At 42.1% G+C, this 21233-nt stretch overlaps 1 protein-coding gene across 5 annotated transcripts in view; it reads left to right on the forward strand.

Annotated features, from left to right (window-relative positions):
• The window catches only part of LOC137192573 (hyccin 2-like), a 45530-nt gene extending 25404 nt beyond the window's left edge, over positions 1-20126 (forward strand). For 4 of the 5 annotated variants that reach the window (XM_067603367.1, XM_067603369.1, XM_067603370.1 and 1 more), the window contains exons 5-13: positions 1245-1424; positions 3293-3373; positions 5409-5524; positions 7843-7938; positions 8665-8781; positions 11079-11166; positions 11399-11555; positions 12289-12492; positions 15484-20126. In XM_067603367.1, the coding sequence (XP_067459468.1) occupies positions 1245-1424; positions 3293-3373; positions 5409-5524; positions 7843-7938; positions 8665-8781; positions 11079-11166; positions 11399-11555; positions 12289-12492; positions 15484-16172 (1728 nt within the window). In that variant the 3' untranslated portion in view covers positions 16173-20126. The remainder of the gene's footprint in view (positions 1-1244; positions 1425-3292; positions 3374-5408; positions 5525-7842; positions 7939-8664; positions 8782-11078; positions 11167-11398; positions 11556-12288; positions 12493-15483) is intronic. The other variant, XM_067603372.1, reaches the window with a different exon arrangement.
• Positions 20127-21233: the final 1107 nt, after the last annotated feature.

Genomic DNA, 21233 nt, shown 5'->3' on the forward strand with positions numbered 1-21233 from the left:
ACGTGTACTGCCACACCAGCACCTCATGTGTTTCCTATACTAGTATGGCAAAAGCTTAGTATTTTCTCTTTTAAAGGACCTAATGACACAATCTTTGAGCAAAGGCCTGAGGCACTCAATGATACGGGACTTTAATTTCACTCTAATGACACAGTTGGTGCCTCCAGTTCCCTTTCCCCCCCCCTTTCCACTTGCTCTTTCATGGTCAAATTTGGGTGTCAAGCAACCAGGGATCTAAATTCCATTAGTGTTGTCAATCTGGCTGCACAGTCCCTAGTGGTCCGAGAGAGAGAGTGTGTGTGTGTGTGTGTGTGTGTGTGTGTGTGAGAGAGAGAGAGAGAGAGGTTTCAAAGTGCGCTTGACTGTTGCGTGTTTGGGTGTTTTTTTGCTGCCTTGCCAAGTTCATTAATGAGTTGCGGCTTATTTCAGGGTCAGCCACAGTACAGCACACACACACACACACACACACACACACACACACACACACAACAAGTGCTGTTTGGGCATTCAGTTCACTGACCCCTGGACAGTATAAACACATCGGCTCAGCTGGCTCCCCTGAGACTTCATCTGACCAGACTTTCATTGTAGTGATTTATCCCCTCTGCTCCTACACACCTCCCACTATTGACCGGCAGCAAAACTTTCCCTCCATCTGTCCGTCCCACTGGGTTATGGTCGGGATGACATTCATTCACCTTTTGAAATAAGAGCAGAGAAGCTAATATTCTGTCTCAATGTATTACTGAAAACAGGACTTTATCAAGTGGTTATCACATCTTCTCCTCATCCTGTACTTAAAAAAAAAATCTTTCACCACAGACATATGTTCATGTTAATTTGATGGATTTGAAATAAGGCAGATCACTCCACTTCGCAAGAGGACCTCAGAAATTTCAAGTTTTCATCATTACCAGATCTTTTTTCTTTTCTTGTTTAAAAATGTACTAGTAATTTAAAGACTCACTGCTGGGTGAAAATTTTGCAAGATGCTCAGTAGTTGCTAGACTGTTACCAGTCTATTAAAGGTGAGAGTAATAGCGTCAGATATCAGTCAACAAGCAGAGAGTTAATATAAATCAATTTGATCCCTCAAACACAACGAATTGTGCATTCATTTCCAATTCCATATCCAATTTAGATTCCAACCTTATTAGACTGATCCCTCAGCTGTACTCTATATACTTGTTGCGTCTCAGACTTGTACTGATTTGCATGTCCTTATGTTCCTCCCTCCAATCCAGCTGTTGGAGCCTGTGTGCCACCAGCTGTTTGAGCTGTATCGGAGCTCTGAAGACCGCCTGCGACGCTTCACCCTGCAGTTCCTGCCTGAGCTGGTGTGGGTATATCTGCGTATCACGGCCAGCAGGGATCGCCAGAGCAATGGCTGCATCGAGGCCCTCCTCCTGGGCATCTATAACCTGGTGGGTGTCGACCCTCCAAGGCGTGGTGGTGGTGGTGGTGGAGAGAGGAGGCGAAGGCGTGACCCTTATGCAGCTTTGGCATTGTAACTTCTAAACATTGCTATGATGCATACTTTTTTGTGCTATTTTGTGTCCCCATTTTAAAGTGTCCATGTTGATGTGATGTAGAGTGTCCTCCCCTCTGTTCCTAATGGATAATCGTCCTTCACATGGATTTTTGGTGCACGTAGGGGTCACAGTGGGTATCTCAGTCGCTTTTAAGAATCCTATACCTTGAGGGATACTGACCCAGAGGATCACAATATTGTTATTACTCTCATTATGGCCATCTTTGCCCAGGAGGGATACCACAGTGTCCAGTTATCTGCAGTTGAGCTGAATTCTTCAAACACAACTTCTGACAATTGTCTAACAAGTATGGTTGAAGTGTTTTATTGAACGCAGAAGGCCTTGTTGTCCCCAACTCTCAACTCAAAACTCATTTCACTTTATTAATTAGGTGCGTTGATATGGAGTAATATAGAAAAATATATGTTTAGAGGGAAGGCAGCAGCCCTCCTAGAAACAGCTCAGATGAAATGTATTTTTTACAACCGTGAAACTAACTATGAATGTTTCAAACTGTTAATGTGGGAAAGACCCAAATGTAGATATGCAAATTATTGGTTATCTTTTATAACCTAGTACAGGTGGAGCATTAGTTAGGTCCGTTGACATGAAAGACGATCCACAGGCAAAATCCCCAGTCAATGGATAGATCCAGGGTAGATTGCATCACCAGGAAACACCCTCGGGGAAATGGGCTAAGAGCTAGAGATATCAATAGAAAGAGCTCTATGTCAAGGTATATTCATGCATAATTTATTCCTCTGTGTCTGTACCGTTCTACATACATACACTCACACACACGCGCGCGCACACACACACTATACATACACTAAGACCTCTCTTTCTTGCGGTGCTTGACGTCTGAGCTCTGATAAACAGCTTTGCTCTCAGCAGTCCCATCAGATATCCAGAGATATACTGCTATCCAGTGAAAGGCAGGACAAGAGAGATCCAACAGTACACTGAATGTCGGGGTAAAGCCCGTTTGGTGCCACATTCCAAAACCTAGATCACAGATGCTTGGATAAATGCTTATAAATGCTTGGATTGATGGATAAACTAATGTTTTCTTCTTTTCTTCATATTCATTTACTTGCAAAGGCTCCAAACATCTAGAAACTGTAATTCCAGTGGACGTTCATCTCACCAGTATGATCAGCCCTCCTGGGGGAAAAAAAAAAACAGTTGCATTTAAAATGCAGTTATCTATATTTTATGATGTAACAAAAGCTCTCCCCACCTTCCACATGTGCCATAAAATATACAGATAAAACTGAGCATGCACATATATTTCCATGTCAGCCTGCATCGCCCGCTGCGCTCACATGCAGTAGAAACAATTGCTTTGATAACACTTTCACAGTCCTTGAATCCTCCTCAGCTGTGTGTAATTGGTTTACAGCGCAAAGTAGGAATCACGAACGCTTACTGCGGTGTGAAAAACTGCTCAGCGCTGCGTCTCTGTGAACGCACTTGATTATCATATCGACTGTGATTGTGTCTGATGGAGATAATCAGGCATGTCTTTTAGAAATAGCATCATTTTACGGGACTATTAATCTTTGTTCTGTATTTCATTTATTTACCGGCAGTGATGTTTAATCTGTCAAAGTCAATATCAGACATTTATTAGCTCTCAATATGAATGAGCATCCTGCTTCAAACTGCTAAAAAAAAACAAAAAAAAAACCAAACAATGCTGCATTCCCTCAGTGACATGGCTTTTCTGTGTCTTTCTCCCTTTTTGTTTGGTTTTGCAGGAGATCGTGGACAAAGACGGCAACAGCAAGCTCCTCTCCTTCACAATCCCGTCTCTGTCCAAACCATCGATATATCATGAGGTGGGGCTCCTCTCTGTTCTGTGTGCCCATGATGTTTATATTTTTCACCACACCTGTCTTTCACGATATTCTACTCTTTTCTTTCACTTCCTGTTTCACTCTCTCTGTCTGTGCCTCCTTCCCTCTGTTTATTGGATCGGTAGAGAGGCTTATTGAAGTGGCCATTTGGCTTGTACCTCCTGAGAGTCATTAACCTCACCTTCAGGGCGTATCCGTCTATACCATTTCTCTAATTCCAAGGCCAATGTAGGAAAAACTTATCAAGGATAAATCCTTTTTCTCTTTTCTGTCTTACTCTTTTTCCTCTTTAATTATTTTAAAGGCAGTTTAGTTTTTAGTCTCTGTCGTGCTGGGTTTGTTCAATCCCCCACCATCATACCTGACTGCTAAAACACGGCATAGTATCGACTATTGTGTTGAGCTGGAATTCATTAGCAAGATGTTTAACCGGACATGCTGACCTAGGACCATTTACCTAATTTTCTTTTTCTACCCAAGGCTAAGAGAGTAAAGTGTATTTTCATACAGTATGACAGCTCTCTGTGTTTCCAAGGGTGTGTGTGTGTGTGTGTGTGTCGGTGAGTGTTGATGAGACTACAGTGTGTGGCGTGTGCTGAAGGCGATTTATCGCTGTAATTACAAGCTTGAGAGGCTCTTCCCTCCATGCTGAGAGAATGAAGAAAGCATGGAGGAGAGAACGGAGAGGAGGGGAGGGGGTGTGCATGAATCACAACAAGCTACCTCGGCTGTAGTACAGCTCAGCACATCACGTGGCATTATCCCCAGGCTTCCAGCATTAGCATACTCTCCAGTCTCTCTTTTTGAATTAATCCATCCTCCCCTTCCTCTTCTCTGCTCTGAGTCATTACTCAGACTATTTGGGACGGACTATCAATTCAATTTAGGGGTGACTTTTGCTCTGCACACCATCAGAGTGAAGTGGCCTTGTTGATATAATCTCACTTGCACATATATTAAGATTCCACCTGTGCTTCTTCTTCTTTCTATTGTACTCATGCAAGAAAGAAAACATTTCCTTCATTATTATTACTATTAATATTATTGTTAATAACCAAATTTGTATACATACAGTACTCTGCACGTGCCTGTTGCCAATACTGCTAATACAATCACAAATCATTCAAAAAATCTACAGAAGCACAAAATAAAAAGCAAAAGAAATAAACTTAAGGTGCTGATGAACCACATTAGTCTAGAGTTGTACCAGTATACGTGGTGAGATAACACCAGATTGACTTAGTTAGCAGATAACGGCCGAAACAAAAGCCATGTATATGTTGTTTGATGTTTAGACTCTGCTTTTTTTACTCAAAGGTTCAAGTTTCAGTTTGTAAAAGTGTATTTTGCCGCTTTAAAACCTGTCATTATAGGTTTGCAGAAAGAAACAGACAGAAACACAAGTTACGTAGTTGAAAGTTAGAAGATTTCTAAGATAAATGGAACATAGCAACAGATTCGATCAGCAGAAGACGTTTCATTTGTGCAGTGATTTTTTTCCCCAAATTTTAGAAACAGATGTAGAAGGCCAACAGAAAGAAGTTGTTTTTTTGTCTGTAGTCTAGTCAAATATGAGTTTGGCAGAGATCCAGCAGTCAAATCATTCTGCTATAATAAAATCTGAACACTAATCATCTGAGTACAGCAGAGGCACCACTCTGCCAATCGACAACTTGAAGGGCCTAGCAGCTCGTTTGCAGTTCATCTTGCCTGCTACAGTCGCAACTCATTTATCTTTTCTCTGTGCAATGCTGTTTTTAAGATTTTAACTTTTTGTATTGTTGTCTATGATTTTGTTAATTAACTTATCGATCCTCATAATTATGTCTGTTTTTATTGGATTGTGCCCTCTGTAAAGCACTTCGGTCAACATTTGTTTTTACTCTACAGTATAATTAAATTGATGATTTATTTTACTAGCTTATTAGAAGCAGAAGCAGCTGCATCACTAAAAGTCAACATGGTGGGAAAGAGTTGGATTAACTGTGCTTTTTCTGCTGTGTATGTGTTTGTTTAGCCTTCTAGCCTGGGGTCCATGGCATTGACAGAGGGGGCTCTGTGTCAACACGACCTGATCAGAGTGGTGTACAGCGGCCTCCATCCTCAGAGAGAGACCTTCACCGCTCAGAACAGGTGCGGCTCATGTGAGAGACGCAGCACAGACAAAAGAGATTAAATTGCAGCGGTTACAAAACATCGTGCCGTCTAATGTACTAGATGAGCGGCCGGGAGGAGAAACCTTTGTTGCTTTTTTGGTTACAGAGAAGCTCTGTAGCCTGTTCTGCTTCAGCAAACATGTCTGGCATCACCAGGCTGAATCCAGTTTCTGCTCTATGGATGTCATCATTCCCTCTTATTTATCCTTTCACGACAAAAAAAGTTTCTTTCCCCCTCGCATCTCACCCTTCCCTGTAAGATGACAAAGACCTTTTAAGACGATCAGACCATAACCCTCAACCCTCATTCATCTTTCTCTGCCCAGACTCAGCAAGCCTGAAAGCTTTTTTGGCTCTCATATATTCTCTGCCGCTGTGGATGAATGATAATCTCAGTATAGTAATGAAGCGAGCTGGAATCCTGCCAGAAAATGGCTCTCTAAAGCACTGAAATGAGTTGCACTCTGTACATGTATTTATTTTCAGTGACACATGCGCAGAGACGGTCAAACATCAGAACTATCAGAGCTGATAATGTATAGGTAGAACAGATTGTGTGTTTTACAGAGCAGTGTGGCCCTTGGCTATGAGGAACATGGGAGCATCATAAATATACTCAGTGGATTTCAGGTGGGCCAGGCCTTCTAACTTATCTGGAAATCCATTTGTTGTGGTTCAGATAATGTTTATGAGAAGAAAGCCCAAAGCCCCAGAGAGCTGCACTCACAAAGAACCTCAATTTAAATGGAATATTTGTTTTGAATAACATCTTTGTTCTTGCTGTTTATCTACCTACATATATCTCTGTTTGTACTGTATATCTACAGCAGCTCTGTGTGATCTGCTGTCTTTTAAAGTTAAGTGCAAATGACATGTGAGCTAGTAATTGTCACATTTAAACAGAAATGGTACCTACATGTATTAAAAAAACAAACAAATGCACAATTTTGCACCTAGTTAATAACTGAATCATCCACATTTAGTAGGTTTAATATATCAGACATATTCTTTATATAAATTCCACTACTGATTAGAATTGTTTTTCCTTTATTTTTTGTTTTTAGATATATTTTTGGGGGTGTTTAATGCCTTTTATCAGAGAGTATTTCAGAGTATCTGCAGGTTTTTAAAAGTCTTAAAAAAACATTGAATTCATTTCCCGCAAAAAAGGCCTAAAAGATATTCAAAAGTCTTAAATTTCATTTACAGGTCTTGAATATTTTTTTATGGCCTGTCATAGAAAGTAACAGTAGTTAGTTTGTATGTGACTGTGGGCTGTTGGGAGACATTCTCCATCTATAAACTAACATTGGGATTGTTTCCTCAGTGAATTGTGCTGCAGAAAGCTGTTTCAGTCAGACCTGTATTAAACCCTGTCACTACTGCTTGCTACAGTAGCTAGGAAGCTCATCCACTCATAACGGACAACTGCTAAATTTAGCAGAAACCTAAATCAGTTCATTACTTTGCAATCGAATCCAGCCATCAATATTCTGCTAGTTATCTGGGTTCAGGTCACGTTAAGTGATTATGTTACCAGGAATTGTTATTATACAGTTGAAAACATGAATGTCAATAAATTCATGTAGCTGTAGGCCTTATTGTCGATACTAGTTTTCCATCATTCCTTGACCGCTAAGACCTTGAAAAAGGTATTAAATTTCATTATATGTCATGTTTAAAAGGCCTATAAAAGTCTGAAATTTAATTTGGTGAACACTGCAGAAAACTGTAGAGAGATGGGACATGAGGGGACTGACGAGCAGCAGAGGTCCCTGATGGGACTCTAGCTGGGAATGTTGTAATTAGTCACCCCTAGGCCACCGGGGCGGCCCCAATTGCAATTTGTAAGAGAATTATTGCCAGATATTGTACCAATAAACTGACGATAAGTTGTGCACCCCTAGCACCAAGTATAAGTACATGATGTAAGGGTGATAACTGCAGTATATGAAGCTGTGCTACATACAGTGCAGTAATTACAATAAACAAAGCTGCTTAGGCAAGCAGATTACTAGGCAGACCGTTTAACAGTTCATAAAGTTAATAAAATTGCTTGAGCAACTCTACGTAATTATCTTCAGTAAAGGTGTCACAAAGAAATAATTGGTTAGAATGTGTAACTTATGAACAAGTTGAGGTTTAGTTGAAATAGAAAAAAATGTGCAAAAATGTTCTTGCATACACAACATTGTTGGTGTTTTGACATACTGCATAACATGAATACTTGGACTTTATTAAGGAGTCTATATTATTGTGCTTGTTTCTGACTGTTTGTGGTCATTGTCGTTGCAGGTTCGAAGTGCTGTGTTTCCTCATGCTCTGCTACAACTCTGCTGTGGTCTACATGCCCCTTTCCTCCTATCAGTCAGTCTGCAGAATGAGCTCACGGTGAGAAAAACAATTTTTCTTTCACCCACAGTTTTGTCCTTTCTGTGCCAATTTAGCGACCACCCTCCCCTATTCTACCTAGGATTAAATCACCTCTGCCCTGTAGCCATGCACTGACCTCAATAATAGAAGTCCATTTTGCAGCAGGATTTGACAAGTATGGTTTCATTAGAGCTCTGGTGGTCTGTGATCATCCAGTTGAAAGCATCGCTGTTGGATACCCATCTGAGTCTGTCTGTCTTGGAGATACAGAGATGCCCTGGAGTTAGGAGAAAGGATCAATGTGGAATTCACAATATGAAGGTCTGTGCCGCAGCCGCCGCCCCGGTGATTGTTCCACCGCAGCGTGCAGACCATTCAGGATATGAAGACTTCCCTACTGTGAGCAAGCAGACAGACAACGCCTGAAGCCAGGCTCAGTCTAGACAGACGGCAAACTGTGACTGTGAAGATTGCAGAGCGCGAAAACAATGCTCACTCTTTGAGTTTAGCCTCACCGTGTAGATCCCGATCCCCCTGTCGTCTAACCTTGCCTGATCTCTACGAGCGTAAAGTAGTTAAAATGTTGCTGTCCTTCCTCGCTGTTTGATGTTTGTTTAGTTTACTCAGGAAGTGACTGATGTTCCTTTTTAGTTGCCCTTCCCCTCCGGGCTCATCTAATCTGTGCTGCAGCAGTTGGAGGGAATTTACTAATGTGTGTGTGTGTGTGTGTGTTCTCCTCCTCAGGTTGTGTGTATGTGGCTTCCCCCGGCAGCAGCAGAAGCTTTGGAGGGAGCCGTGCAACCGCGTGCTGCTGGACCCCGAGTTCATGGTGCAGATGCTGACTGCTGTTTATCACGCCATGTATGTATCTTCAGGTTTCTTTCATGCCATTTCTCACCCTTTCTCACATTGTACGCTTATTGTAATCAGTGAAAAACACCTGTTAGTGAGGATACGGAGTGAAAGATATCAGGTAACTGGGAGATGACCTTGTGTTTGTTCCTCACATTCACAGATAGTATCACGACGTTCCCTCACGAGCTAACTAACACAATATTTCTCATTTTTGTTTTATCTGCCTCTGCGGGACGTCGCTAATGAGGGCAGTCTCTATTCTAGTTCGCTGGGATGTACCGCAGAAAATCTCCTAACGGCATATGCTACCAAGGACAGAAGCTCCACACTGTACAGACTGATTACATCAGCAGTGCATTGTGGGAGCAGGTGATTTCATCCCTTATGAGGACAGTCGTTGCAAAGCTGATTAAAGCTCCTTGATGATAGCTCGTCCTCAGAGATGGATCCCCTGATACGCTAGTGACCAAAATCACCAAGTACAGTGGGAGAGAATGAGTACGCACTCTGCCTCGTGGCCCCCAAGAGGGTACACAGCGGCAATCAGGAGATTGGAGCAGTCGGTGCCGCTGGGAAAAAAAACAGACAGTGTGTGTATGTGTGAGAGAGAGAATAATAGCCTTTTTTTTTAGTAATCCCCACAATAAGTCACCTCAGCGCCAGCCCAAGCTCTCACATTCACCCTTGGCCCGAGCAGGCGCACATGAACATGACGCTCCACACATGCAGAGGGACCTTGGCACTCGCTGAGGACACTCTTGGATTTAGGTTAATATGTCCCCTAATGCCTCAGCGACGTAATGCCACATGAGAGAGAGAGAGAGAGAGAGAGACGTGCAGGGATACGAGGACAAATATATAGATGCATGCCCAGTTTTTTGTTTTTTGTTGTTTTTTTTTTTTCCTTGTCAGGTTTGAAATTTATTCTGGAGTGATTTTTTTTTTTTTTTTTCTCCAGCCCTCACAACATCAGAGAGTCCATTTTACCTGCCCATTCATCCCATTCTTTTTATCTTGAGTCTAAAGGGAGCCCCGCGCATTTGTCCTCAGCTGTGTGATTTTTGCATGTGCAGGACCAGATCAAAGAGAATTAAGCTGCGCAGCCCTATTTTATTTATTTTTTTATTTTTAATTACATGTACACTTTATTTATTTATTTATTTATTTATTTATTTATCATTGCGGTTCCTTTCATCCCTTTTTGACTGAATCTGGGGTTTGTGGCATCATCATCTTCTGCAAAGCTAATGACAACTCTCATTCTTAGTCAGGAGCTGGGTGATTAATCAAGCATCTACTGACAGCGGTGCTCACAAATTTCCTCTTTTTGTTCCTGTCAGTGTGTTCACTACGAGTCTTCTGCAATTTTAAAGAGCCGTGCCCTAAATTACTACAACACAAAAGCGGTCAGCTGGTCTGTACTTACACCTCGTCTCACTTTCGTTCCACATCTTGATTCAAAACAAAGCAGCGTGCAATGATGAGCGCCAATGCTTTAAAACAGTAGTTTAAAAGCCAATTTTAAACATGATCTCAGCAGATCTTAGAGTATAGACTGGCAGTTGTCAGAACCTCAGTAATACTTAAAAAGTTATATTTTTTTACATGTTTTAATCATTTATTAATTTACCAAGGCTTAGGTAATTATCATGGTATTGTTTTATGGTCATATCACCCTGCTGTATCATAATGTGTGTTGAACACATCAATCCACCCCTCATTTATTAGTTTGCATTATTTTCAAGTAACAAGTGTGAATTGGAGATGACTTACAGAGAGATGACAACATATTGACATGACTCAAAACAGCACACTTAATAATTTCATAATTACCAAATTGGTGATATTTTGTTTATTTGTTGTGAAAATAAAAACTGAGAGCCCACATGTCCTCTAACTACACACTACACTTTAACTTATAAAGTTTTTCCTAATGCATTTTTTAACAGTGATATTTCTTTGTTTTTGTTTATCTTTAACGGTATACCTGAAGTAATTCATGTCATTTCTACTTTCAGGAAAACAGGTTGCACAGTCAATAGTGTAAAAGAAATATGATCAGTCAGACAGATCAGACTAGGATATGTGACCAACATCTCCTTCACTCGTTTATTGTAGCCACAGGCATTACTAAATAACTGAAAATAGTTCAGTGGATGTGACTCAGACATCAAGGCATCTTGTCAGACACTCCTGTTTACTCAGTAAGGCTCACAACATGACGTAGTTAAATGCGTGTGCGTGTGCGTGTGCGTGTGTGTGTGTGTGTGTGTTCTTTTTCTGTTTTGTGATGTGTTGTGTAGATACAATGGAGAGTGGGAGATGGGGCGGGAAGCTCTCGAGGACATTCTGTACAGAGCCCAGCTGGAGCTTTACTCCCAGCCTCTTCTGGTAAGACCAAAAGCATTGTTTGTATGGACTTAAACACCAAGAGATCAGTTCAACCTGTGTGTAACTGTGGAAGTCAAGTCAAATGAAGTGCCTTATTTTTCTTAAATCAGCACATGCTGTCCACAATCTTTTAAAATCAGTCGTCATAGCCATGTCAGAGATCTTGTGCAACATTCCTGCTTTAGTCATTTATCTGCATAGTGATCTGCATCTGCACACGTGTCACCCTCAGCTGGGGAACGCCATGAAGAACTCGCTGCCAGACAGCGCTCCCAACGAGCCGCAGGGGCGCAAGGTGCTCCAGGTGGAGGTGACACCCACCATTAGCCGCATCTCCATCTCAGCCATCACCACCGCCTCCATACGACGGCACCGCTGGAAGAGAGAGGGTAAGGGTGCAGCCCCGGGAACAACAGGAGAGCACGCGAGAAAAGGCCGCGGTGCAGGAGAGATCAGAGTAGATATGACAGCAGCACAGTAGATTCATCACAGTACTTTTTGTTTGTCATTCTTGTTATTAATTTAGCACCCCGAGGGTAGGTCGGATAAGAAAGTTATGTAAGGAAGGGGACCAGTGATCAGCCATGATTTAAGCTATAAACTTACAAGCTGTCACCTTTTTTTTTTTTTTTTGATCTGTGAAAGGCAACAAGAGGGAACTATTTGGTGAGAGAATTACTTTTCTGGTGGAAAGGAAATCTGTTTTCTGTCCAAATGGTGTTTCGTGTCAGTTACTGTATGTAATTGTGTTCATATAGTCTCACGCTCACTGCTCCTTATTGATCTTTCTTTGCTCGTCTTGTCTATTAAGTGTGTGCTGTGCTTTGTATCACCAGTTAAATCGGTGCAATGATACCTTGTGGTTGCTCAGTTTAAAAGAAACTCACAACAAAATGGTGCCTGTAGATTCTACCGCCTCCATTTTTACTCAGTAGATGGGCGATTAATGGGGCAGTTCATTTTTAAAATGCCATTGCGTTCCCCTTTTTCCTATATTTTATGATCTACAAATCAATTTGCAGACAACTGTTAGGCCTGCTGTGCCCATGATGAGGCCCGAGTCAGTTCAGGCTTGCTGGCACTAAAGAAACACGTCTCCCCGTCTGTGTTGTTGACTCCCAGATTGTTTTGACTTCTCAACCGAAGCAGAGTTGAGCATCACCGTCAATCCTCCTAGCCTCGCCCAACAAGAGCAACAACAACAACAACAACAACAACAACAACACCACAATCCCTGGGACCCAACAGCCAAAGAGGAGAGAGGAGGGCGGCCTCACAGCCACCACAGCAGCAGCAGCAGCATCATTCCCCCCATCACACTTGAGGGTAGGGGACAGGGGCGGACGCTCAGAGCAGAGAGGGTCTCAGGAGGAGGTGCCACTTCGATCTGTATCCTCCCAACCCTCCTCCTCCCCTCCTCCTCTTCCTCCTCCTACCCCTCCTCAACTTGAGAGGGTTCACTCTGCCGTTCCCATTCTTGGCTGCCTCTTCACTTCCCCAGAGTATACTAACTCATCCAGTCTATAAGACCCTCAGCCAACAACCCCTCTACTACCAGACCACTGCTGTTTTTCGTCTCACCCAAAAGTGGAAGAGTCGCCTATTCTGGGTTTGAAGGAAGTGCGGCTAGTGGCCATTTTGCATGGGCCTTTCATCATGTCATATCCTCTCTCTTTCCTCATCGTGCCTACTCCAGCGTACTTTAGACTGCTGCCCTTGTCACTCACTGAGCATGATCAGTGCCCAGCCTTCAGCTTGACCTTTCGAGGAAGCCGGCTTTCTCAATCCTTCAGAGCTAGTAATTGATTTTATTGATTTATTTTTTTTCTGTAGTTAAAACAGGAAAAATACATTAGTTTAACTAAACTGGCAGAGCACCTGACATCTTGTTTCAGTGCTGCCCCTCGCTGTGGCATTTTTGGGTCACTCAGGCCAGCAGCACCCATCTGCTGCCTCCATTCTGCAGGGAGAGGCCCTTCCATTTTGTTTTTTTCAGTCCAGCAGCTTTGTTGTTGTTTACTGCTAATTTTGTGTTCTGCCATGATACGTATTTTTCCTCAGCTCAGTGAGTGGGAACGAGCCCTTCATCATGCATGCGCACGCTACAGTAAGCTTCTCAAATTACTGCCAAAACATGAAACTCTGAAAGCTAACATTTCAAATGACATGGCCAAGTGAGCAGACTTATCCAAACAAACAAATTAACAAATCCAATACTTTGCACAGCAGAGACGATTCCACTGCCAGGACTTATCATACGGCCCATTTTGTCTTGTCGAATGTGTCATCATTTCCATGTGCGGTTGCTCCATATTTTTGAAATCTTGAAACATCATTCAGACTGAAGTTCAGCTCATTCCCTAGCTGACGGTCAATGTTTGTCAGAGTGCCATCCCCTTCTCTTCGCACTATCTTTCACTGAATTCTGTTCAACTGTGGTGAAAGAATCCTTAAAGTTCTTTCAGTAGACAGAAATCTGCCACCCAGTTAGTCAGACCAGTCATCGATGGTGTTACAACTACCTGATTCTGAACACGCTGTACATAATTTAGTTTGGGGCTGCATTGCGGTGACATGTTGGTTTTGCATGTTTTGGCCCATTAAGTACTTTTTTTTTTAAACTGGTTTCCTTCCTTCCTTCCAGGAAGCAATCGGTTTTTCGTTTGTGACTCAAATCTTGCTTGAGATAACTATTCGATCATAGCAAACATTTAAGCTTTATTTTTTGTATGAAGCATACATTATCATCACAGTTTTAAAAACTCTCCCTCTTGGTGTGTTCAAGGACGCTTGGAAAATGGCACAGTCTGTTCTGTGGTGGTACATGTTTACAATCCAAGAAATTACAAAATTCACATCATATCCTTTTCACTCAGGCTCATTATTTAAATATACTGGATTATTTGTCTTGAGCACATTTCAGGCTCTTCAGGCTGATATTCATGGCATCCTGAAATCAATGGCAAGCATTTTAACGTATTGCTTAAGAAAACGTAAGTAAGGCAAAAACATGCAAAGCCACTGTACAATCCTTTTGACTGCAGCCTTGTTTGTAAAGCTTAGACTTCAGAACTTCTAGTTCCTCATTTGAGATTGGGATGTGACGGCTCGCACACTGGCCCTTTTTGCCTTTTGGGCTGTCAGCTCTAACTGGAGTGCTATTGATCTGATGAGGTTTACGGACTTGCCTCAGTACTCTCCACAGATTGGCAGGCTCGTCTCGACTGGCCAAACCAAGTGACCGCTGGGCCAATGCTGCTGGAGAAACGAGGGATGGGGCGAGCATGTGGTTTCTCCTTATGTTATGTGCATGTCAGTCCAGACCTTTTTTTTTTTTCTGCTCACTTCCTCCATTTTTTTTTTTTTTCTGGTGCTGCCTGTTGGTTCCCTGTTGTCCAATTTTGCTTGTCCCAACGGTGCATGATGGAGACGGACGGCTGGTCCTCCCTCTCTTCTTTTAACAGGCTTTACCTTGCATATGTCGATAACATTCTTCTTTCTCTAACTCAATTTATCATCTTTTTCCCTTTCAGCTTTCAAAGAATGAGGTCATAAATGGATTATAAAATGTTTTATCGTTTAGATTAATTCATGTCAATGTTGTGCCTGTTTACCAAATATCCACCAGAAATTATTTAATGTTTAATACACAGTAAATTGAATATAATATTTTTGTCAGGCAGGTTATTGAGCTCACAGTTTCCTACAATAACAGGTAGTCAGATTGTAGTCGATCTGAGTTACATCAGATGATTCAAAGCTCAAGGTCATTGTGTACTATATTGGATTATACGCCTGTTTGGTGCATAATGAGTGAGTTAATGAAGTCGCATCCTCTGTCGAGTGTGAGTGTCAGTGCTGGCCAAGTAGAAGGCAGCTAATTTACTCTCCTAATTTATTCTTCAGTATTTACAAACACTACAACATCATTATTATTATTATTCTCATTGCTTAGATTAATCATAGTTTGTCACAGGGCTGTTGACATCACTGTTAACATGAACCAGCAGCTGAGATTCTGCCATTTCTCCAGATTACTGTTAAAATCCATCTAGATTCCTAATGTTGGTACTTTACTATTAATAGTTATTGGCTTACAGTAGTTTAGATGATGTTTGTAACTGCCTGCCCAGATCTTGTGTGTCAAATTTAGTAAAAACAATGAATTTAATAGCATTAGGTTTTTAAGCACCTTTCACATTGAGATAATGCTTACATGTGAACAATCACCTCAGTCGTTGTCTGACCTTGCTCACTTTTCTGTTTGTCTATCATGCTTTATTTTTGTGTATATGTTTGTTCGTGCTCAATGTTTAGATGCTGATGGCATGAGCGGCGGGGAGGATTCCTTCAACGTTAACGACCCAGACGAGGGCTTCTCCTCCGGGGCGTCAAACAGCAGCCAGCCCAGCGGCACTAAGGCAGGTGGCAGCGTGGGTCAGAGGGGAGGCAGCCTGAACAGCAGCAGCAGCAGCATCAAGAAAGCCATCACAGCCCGGCTGTCTCGGGATAAGGAGAGAGAGAAGGAGCGAGAGAGGGAGAGAGAGAGAGAGAGGGAGAGGGAGAGGGGGGCGGAAAAACAAGCCGAGTTGTTGGCAGATCACCAGGCTGTTGTGAGGAGGCATCACCAGAGGCAGCAGTCACCTCCAGCCAGCATCAACTTGGATGCCATCCAGCTGAGTCCCATAAAGAAGCACCTGAGCTTCCCTGTCGGGCCCACGCTGGTACGGACTGGCAGCACCTCCTCCAGCAAGTCCTTTGACTGCATGAATTTCAACCTAAATGGAGGCGGGGAGGACCGGGAGGACCGGGAGGAGGCGACGGGCGGCTCAGACAAGGAAGGGGTGCTTCCAGCAGGCGGCTCCCACCGCCACTCCACCATTAGCCTGCAGGAGGAGCATCTCATCAGGCCAGAGGATGCCCGGGACCTCCTGTCCCCTGGAGCTCCTCTGACCAAGCAGTCCCGCTCCCCCAGCTTCAACATGCAGATCATATCACAGGTCTAACGTGCAGTGTAGGGCATGGTAGACACACACACACACACACACACACACACACACACACACACACACACACACACACAAACACACACACACACACACACAATACATATTCATAACACACATCCTCATGCAGTTTTTTCTCTGGAACTCTTTACAGCCCTACTGCGACAACTTCTGTCTACCTATCTGTGTTTGAGAGTGTGTGTGTGTGTGTGTGTATGTGTGTTTGCGAGTGCAAGCACACATCTTCAGATCTCAAAGAGTTGTGTCTCCACCCCTTTTAACATCCATTCAAATTTTATCTCAACCTGTATTCGTTGCTGGCTGTTACTGAGAATGCAACAAGTGAAAAGCAGTAAAACACGACTGCTCACTGCTGTAACTACAGTTGAGTGTAAAAGAGTCCAGCATGTCACTGCATCCTCCCTTCTAACCAAGCTGAGCGTTCCACACAGAGACTCGCCTCAAAAGGTGGAAACGTGGAGAGAAAACTGGAAAGGATGCCACGCTAGCTGTAGGGGGGTTTATGACATTTCAGAATTTTTGAGTTCCTGACTGAATCAGTCAAAAATGAATCAGCAATAACACTTACTGTTGCTCATGTGGAGAAGAGTGGGGATTATTTCTCTTTCTCCTCATTCCTTCCCTCTCATTCCCGGGCTCACGTGCAATCGTTCTTGCTGATTATCTTCCTTTTTAATTGCTGTTTTTAATCAGGCATAAATGGTTTTATGGATAACATTTCTTTAAATGTTTTTTTTTTTCTTTTTTTTAAATCACAATCCAAAGAAGGTAGCAAGTTTTTTTTTTCCTTCACTTTTTGATGATGGTTTTTGCAGAAATCAGTCAGACCCAAGTGATTACTGCGTTTTCAGCCCATGACGGTTATTTTATTCTGTTGTAATATTCTCATTTGATCTGTTAAATCAAACTTTTAAGATTGTTGTAAAACCAAACTGGAATGTGGGAAGGGGTTGTCTCGCCCCAAGCTTTTAACTGGACAAATCTGAAGAAATCACAACTGTGCAGCTGCAAGAGGATATAATTCGTCTTGTGACTTGATTTAAAATCTAAAAGCTGAATCTTGTGTAAAAACTGCATTAAAACGTTGTAGATAGTGCAGGTTTATGTCTGAAGCTTAAGGCAGTTGGATTGTTATTGAATGGTTCAAACCATTTAATGGGTCCTTCCATCTGAAAGCACTTGTTGGTGTGTTTGTCAGTCTGTGTTGAGGCCGTGGCTAGTGTGAGGTGTCATTTCTGAGCCGGTGAATTACTGCCCTCCGGAGGCACGTACAAGTCACTGCGCACCAGAAGGCACCATGACGACCGCTTCGTGTTTTGTGCTCTGATTGGATGCTCATGAAACATTTTGTTCTACCTCATTGTGTGTTCACCTGCCACTCAGACACCTCCCAATCAGACGCGGGATTCAAAGACCCCTCATTAGATTTGAAACCGGAGGGCTTGAAACAGTCGGGGGGATTATTTAGTGGAGACCAAAATGGTTTCACACTGCAACTGTAATGACACTGTAAAATCTGTGTGTGTGTTCATGTGAGGAGTTGTGACTGAATATCTCGGCCTTGCATTTCAGTTCAATCACATCATGCACAAAAATCTAGCTGCAAACCAGGAACACGACTGTCTTTGTCTTCAGGTTATTTTTCTTTTTGTATATCAAACAACCACGTTGGAATTAATCAGATTATTTTAATTTCCTAGAAATGTCCTGCTTATCTTTTTTATGTAATGATTTTTGAAGTGCAATTTGTTTTTGTTTTTTATCCTCATGTGCATGGAGTTGGATCTCTTCTGCTGTTAAATGCCTGCATCTGCACACAGTGCTAGCTAGCCTTCTGTAGTGCTCCCTGCCCAGGCTGAGTGATTTGAACATGGCGTGCTTGTCTGCATGTTTAGTGCCCCTGCAAAGCACTGCTGTTTCAGATGCGTGAAACGGCCAAGCGAGCCAAACCCAAGTCTTGTCCTTGTCTTTGCCAGATGTGCCAATACACATCCTCTCCTTATGTAAAGTCTTTGTTTTTGCTTGGGTGTCTTAAGTTTAAAAAGAAGTTTGCCTATTTTTCTGTTTACTAGTCTAATTTTGTAGTCAAGGGACTAAAAGGGATGTTTGGACGTATGGCTCAACGTGCCCTTAGATGCAGCTTCACCTTTTTTTTGCTATGAATTTCTTTTCACTCATCACGACTACAAAACACACTGTAGTTTCACAATCATTATTAAGCTTTGCTGTTCACATGTAAAAGCGGTATATTATGCGTCTGTGTAGATGTCAGCTGTTGTATTGCATTTCCATGTCTTGCTCACGTGCGTGTTTAAAAACGAGGATGAATGATAAATGTATATAAAACAGTTCAAGTCTGCAGTGAAAACCCTAACACACACTCATGCTCCTGCTGTGCTGGAATCCTTCACCAACTGCTGCTCCTGGTCCCGAGTGTGCACTTTAGCCTTAAACATTTCAGGCTCTCTGGCCTCACGCTACTCCTCCTCCTCCTCCTCCTGTTGGACTGAACTGTGGAAGGAGAAGAAGAAGAAGACAGAGAGAGGAGCGCGGCTACAGTTCACACTCTCACCTGGTCTGTCTGCTGTCATCCCTGTGCTGTGTGGCTCACGACGAGCTGTGTTCCCATTTGCTGTATTTTGCTGTGAGTTGAGTGGCACCTTTTTGCTGTTTTAAAACTGGTGACGTGTTCAGGTCATTAATATGAGTGCCCCTGACCAAGATTACCAGCAGCCATGTTGGTACTGTATGTTGACTTAGAGTAACGGATAGACCAATATCCCTCATTGTCTGGTGTTATTTGCATGTGATCAGGGCAGGAAATGAACACCAGCCAACAAATGTCAATACAGTTTGGCTGTGGCTGGTAATTTTTATCTGCCATCCATTTTGGCAGGTTTATAAGCCTAGAAATGCTCATAAGGTCCAGTTACATTTCAAAAAAAAAAAAAAAAAAATCTACTGCAAATGATTAAAATATCACACTAAATTTGTACTTGGTTAGCCACTGTGGCTGGTGGACAAAGTTCATTTCCTGCCCTGCATGTGATAACTGTGGGCTTAGTTTTCATACAGTATAATGCACTTTAATCCATCCACCTCTCTCCTCAAGATAGTTATTGAAATGATATATATAGATGTGCAGATGTGTATACACTCAATGCAGGGTTTTAGTCTCTTTTAAAGAAGTACTTTTATGTGATGTCACATCCAACACAATGCTATTTTTGTTAAGTCTAAGGGTACAGCTATTTATTATTTTTTTCTTTTCAAAGCCAAAAAGTTGTGGGGGTCTGGAAGGTCTCAGGAGTTTATCAAAAAGCCACATTTTAAAAATGGCAGCACCAAAATTTCTGTTCTTGAGGTCAGAATTGATTCTATGCAACATTTTTTCCCCCTTTTTCTTTTTCAAGTATACGGGCTTTCATTAATCCTTGTCGGGTGGGATGGGGCAGATGCATTTAAGCTGATTCTTTAGTCCTCAACAGTGTCCCCATTTGATGATTCTGTTTATACACCCTGTTGTGGTGCTACAGAGCGAAGGACCTCATGTGGGTGAAATAAGAGGACCATCCCTGTTGTGCATTTGTCATCTGACTGCCCTCACAGAGAGAAAGCCACACCTGGACTGTTGGTGCATGTCGAGCCCTTCTGTCAGTTTGCTGCTCTGTGGCTCAAAGAGATTGGTGTATGAAATACAGATTATCAAAGATGAATCTAGTCTCAATGCTTCAGGGGAAGCTGCTGGAGATGTGATAACACTGTACTATTGATGTTGTATAAATGGAGAGAAAGACTTATTTTAAATCTTGTAAATAAAAAATGTACAAAAGTGAAAGCAAGATAAATATAAAAAAAAAACTGAAGACAAGTCTGAGATGTAGAGAGAAATTAATCTGTATATTGTTGAATAAATATTGTGATGTAAGGGAATTGAGTGTCGTCTGCTTTGTATGTGGAAGTGTTTCAATATGAGACTCTTCATTGTCGCTCATCACCACAAAAGAATGCTCGACCAGTTATGGATGTGCCCGAATATAAATACGTTATTTGTTTCATAGAAATATTTTAAAAACTATTTGTTGTTGAGAGAAAAAAATAACATGTCAAATACCAGCACGCAGATTGGCTACATCGCTATCTCAGTCTCTCTCCTCTGCTCCGCTGTTATGTCTATCAGCATATCTCGGTGAGGGGAGTCACATCCACCTGCTACATGACACACATTTCCTAATTTGGGGGGTGTTCCCCAGAGATAAAGCTGAGCTACTGACACATAAAGTGCTCTCAAGGGACTCTCCATAACCTGTTGTTCCCCTTCTCCTTTCCGCAAAATTAGGTTGTAAAAGTAAGAATCGCCTTTAAAGTTCTTCCCTACTCGTTACATGCTGAGCTGTCTCTGTGTTATGGGTGTATAAATAGGTAGAGGTCTATCTGCAATGAGGTGATGAGTAAAGTTTTAGCTCAGCAGTCAGAACAGTCATTTGTGATCTGGGAGACTCCAGTTAGAGACCTGGTGTGGGAACCTCCTTCGTAAGGTAGTTTATTCATGAACACTTATTGTAACACTTTAATTTTCTAAAATTAAAAGCGCAATAAAAACAAACACAGGATTTTTAAGCCTCTTTCCACTTTTATTCAAATACAAATACAATACTGGGCTCTGCACTCCTGTAACACTGTCGTATTCACAATGGACAGTTATAAAAAAGAAGGGTCAAAATCATGCATTTTTGTCAAAGCATGGCATCTATATTACCCATAACGCAATTCGGCCCTGACAGTTTGGAGATTCAGGTGTGTTATGATGGCTAGTAACAGTTTATCCTCAAGCCATTCTCAAGCTGAGATGGTATGAGTTAACTTCTCTCTAACTTTTTATTTTTATCTCTTTAATTTCACACTCCCAGATTTTCTTACATTTTTTAAACTTTAAGCTTCATCACCATCTGACTCAAGTGACAACACTTGAGGCAATTTGCAGCTCCCTCTGGAGCCTAAGAAAGGCTTTTCTCAAAGTTTCACTTATGCAGCAGTGTT

This window comes from Thunnus thynnus, chromosome 11 (assembly GCF_963924715.1).
Source record: "Thunnus thynnus chromosome 11, fThuThy2.1, whole genome shotgun sequence".
In the NCBI taxonomy this organism is placed as follows: domain Eukaryota; kingdom Metazoa; phylum Chordata; class Actinopteri; order Scombriformes; family Scombridae; genus Thunnus; species Thunnus thynnus.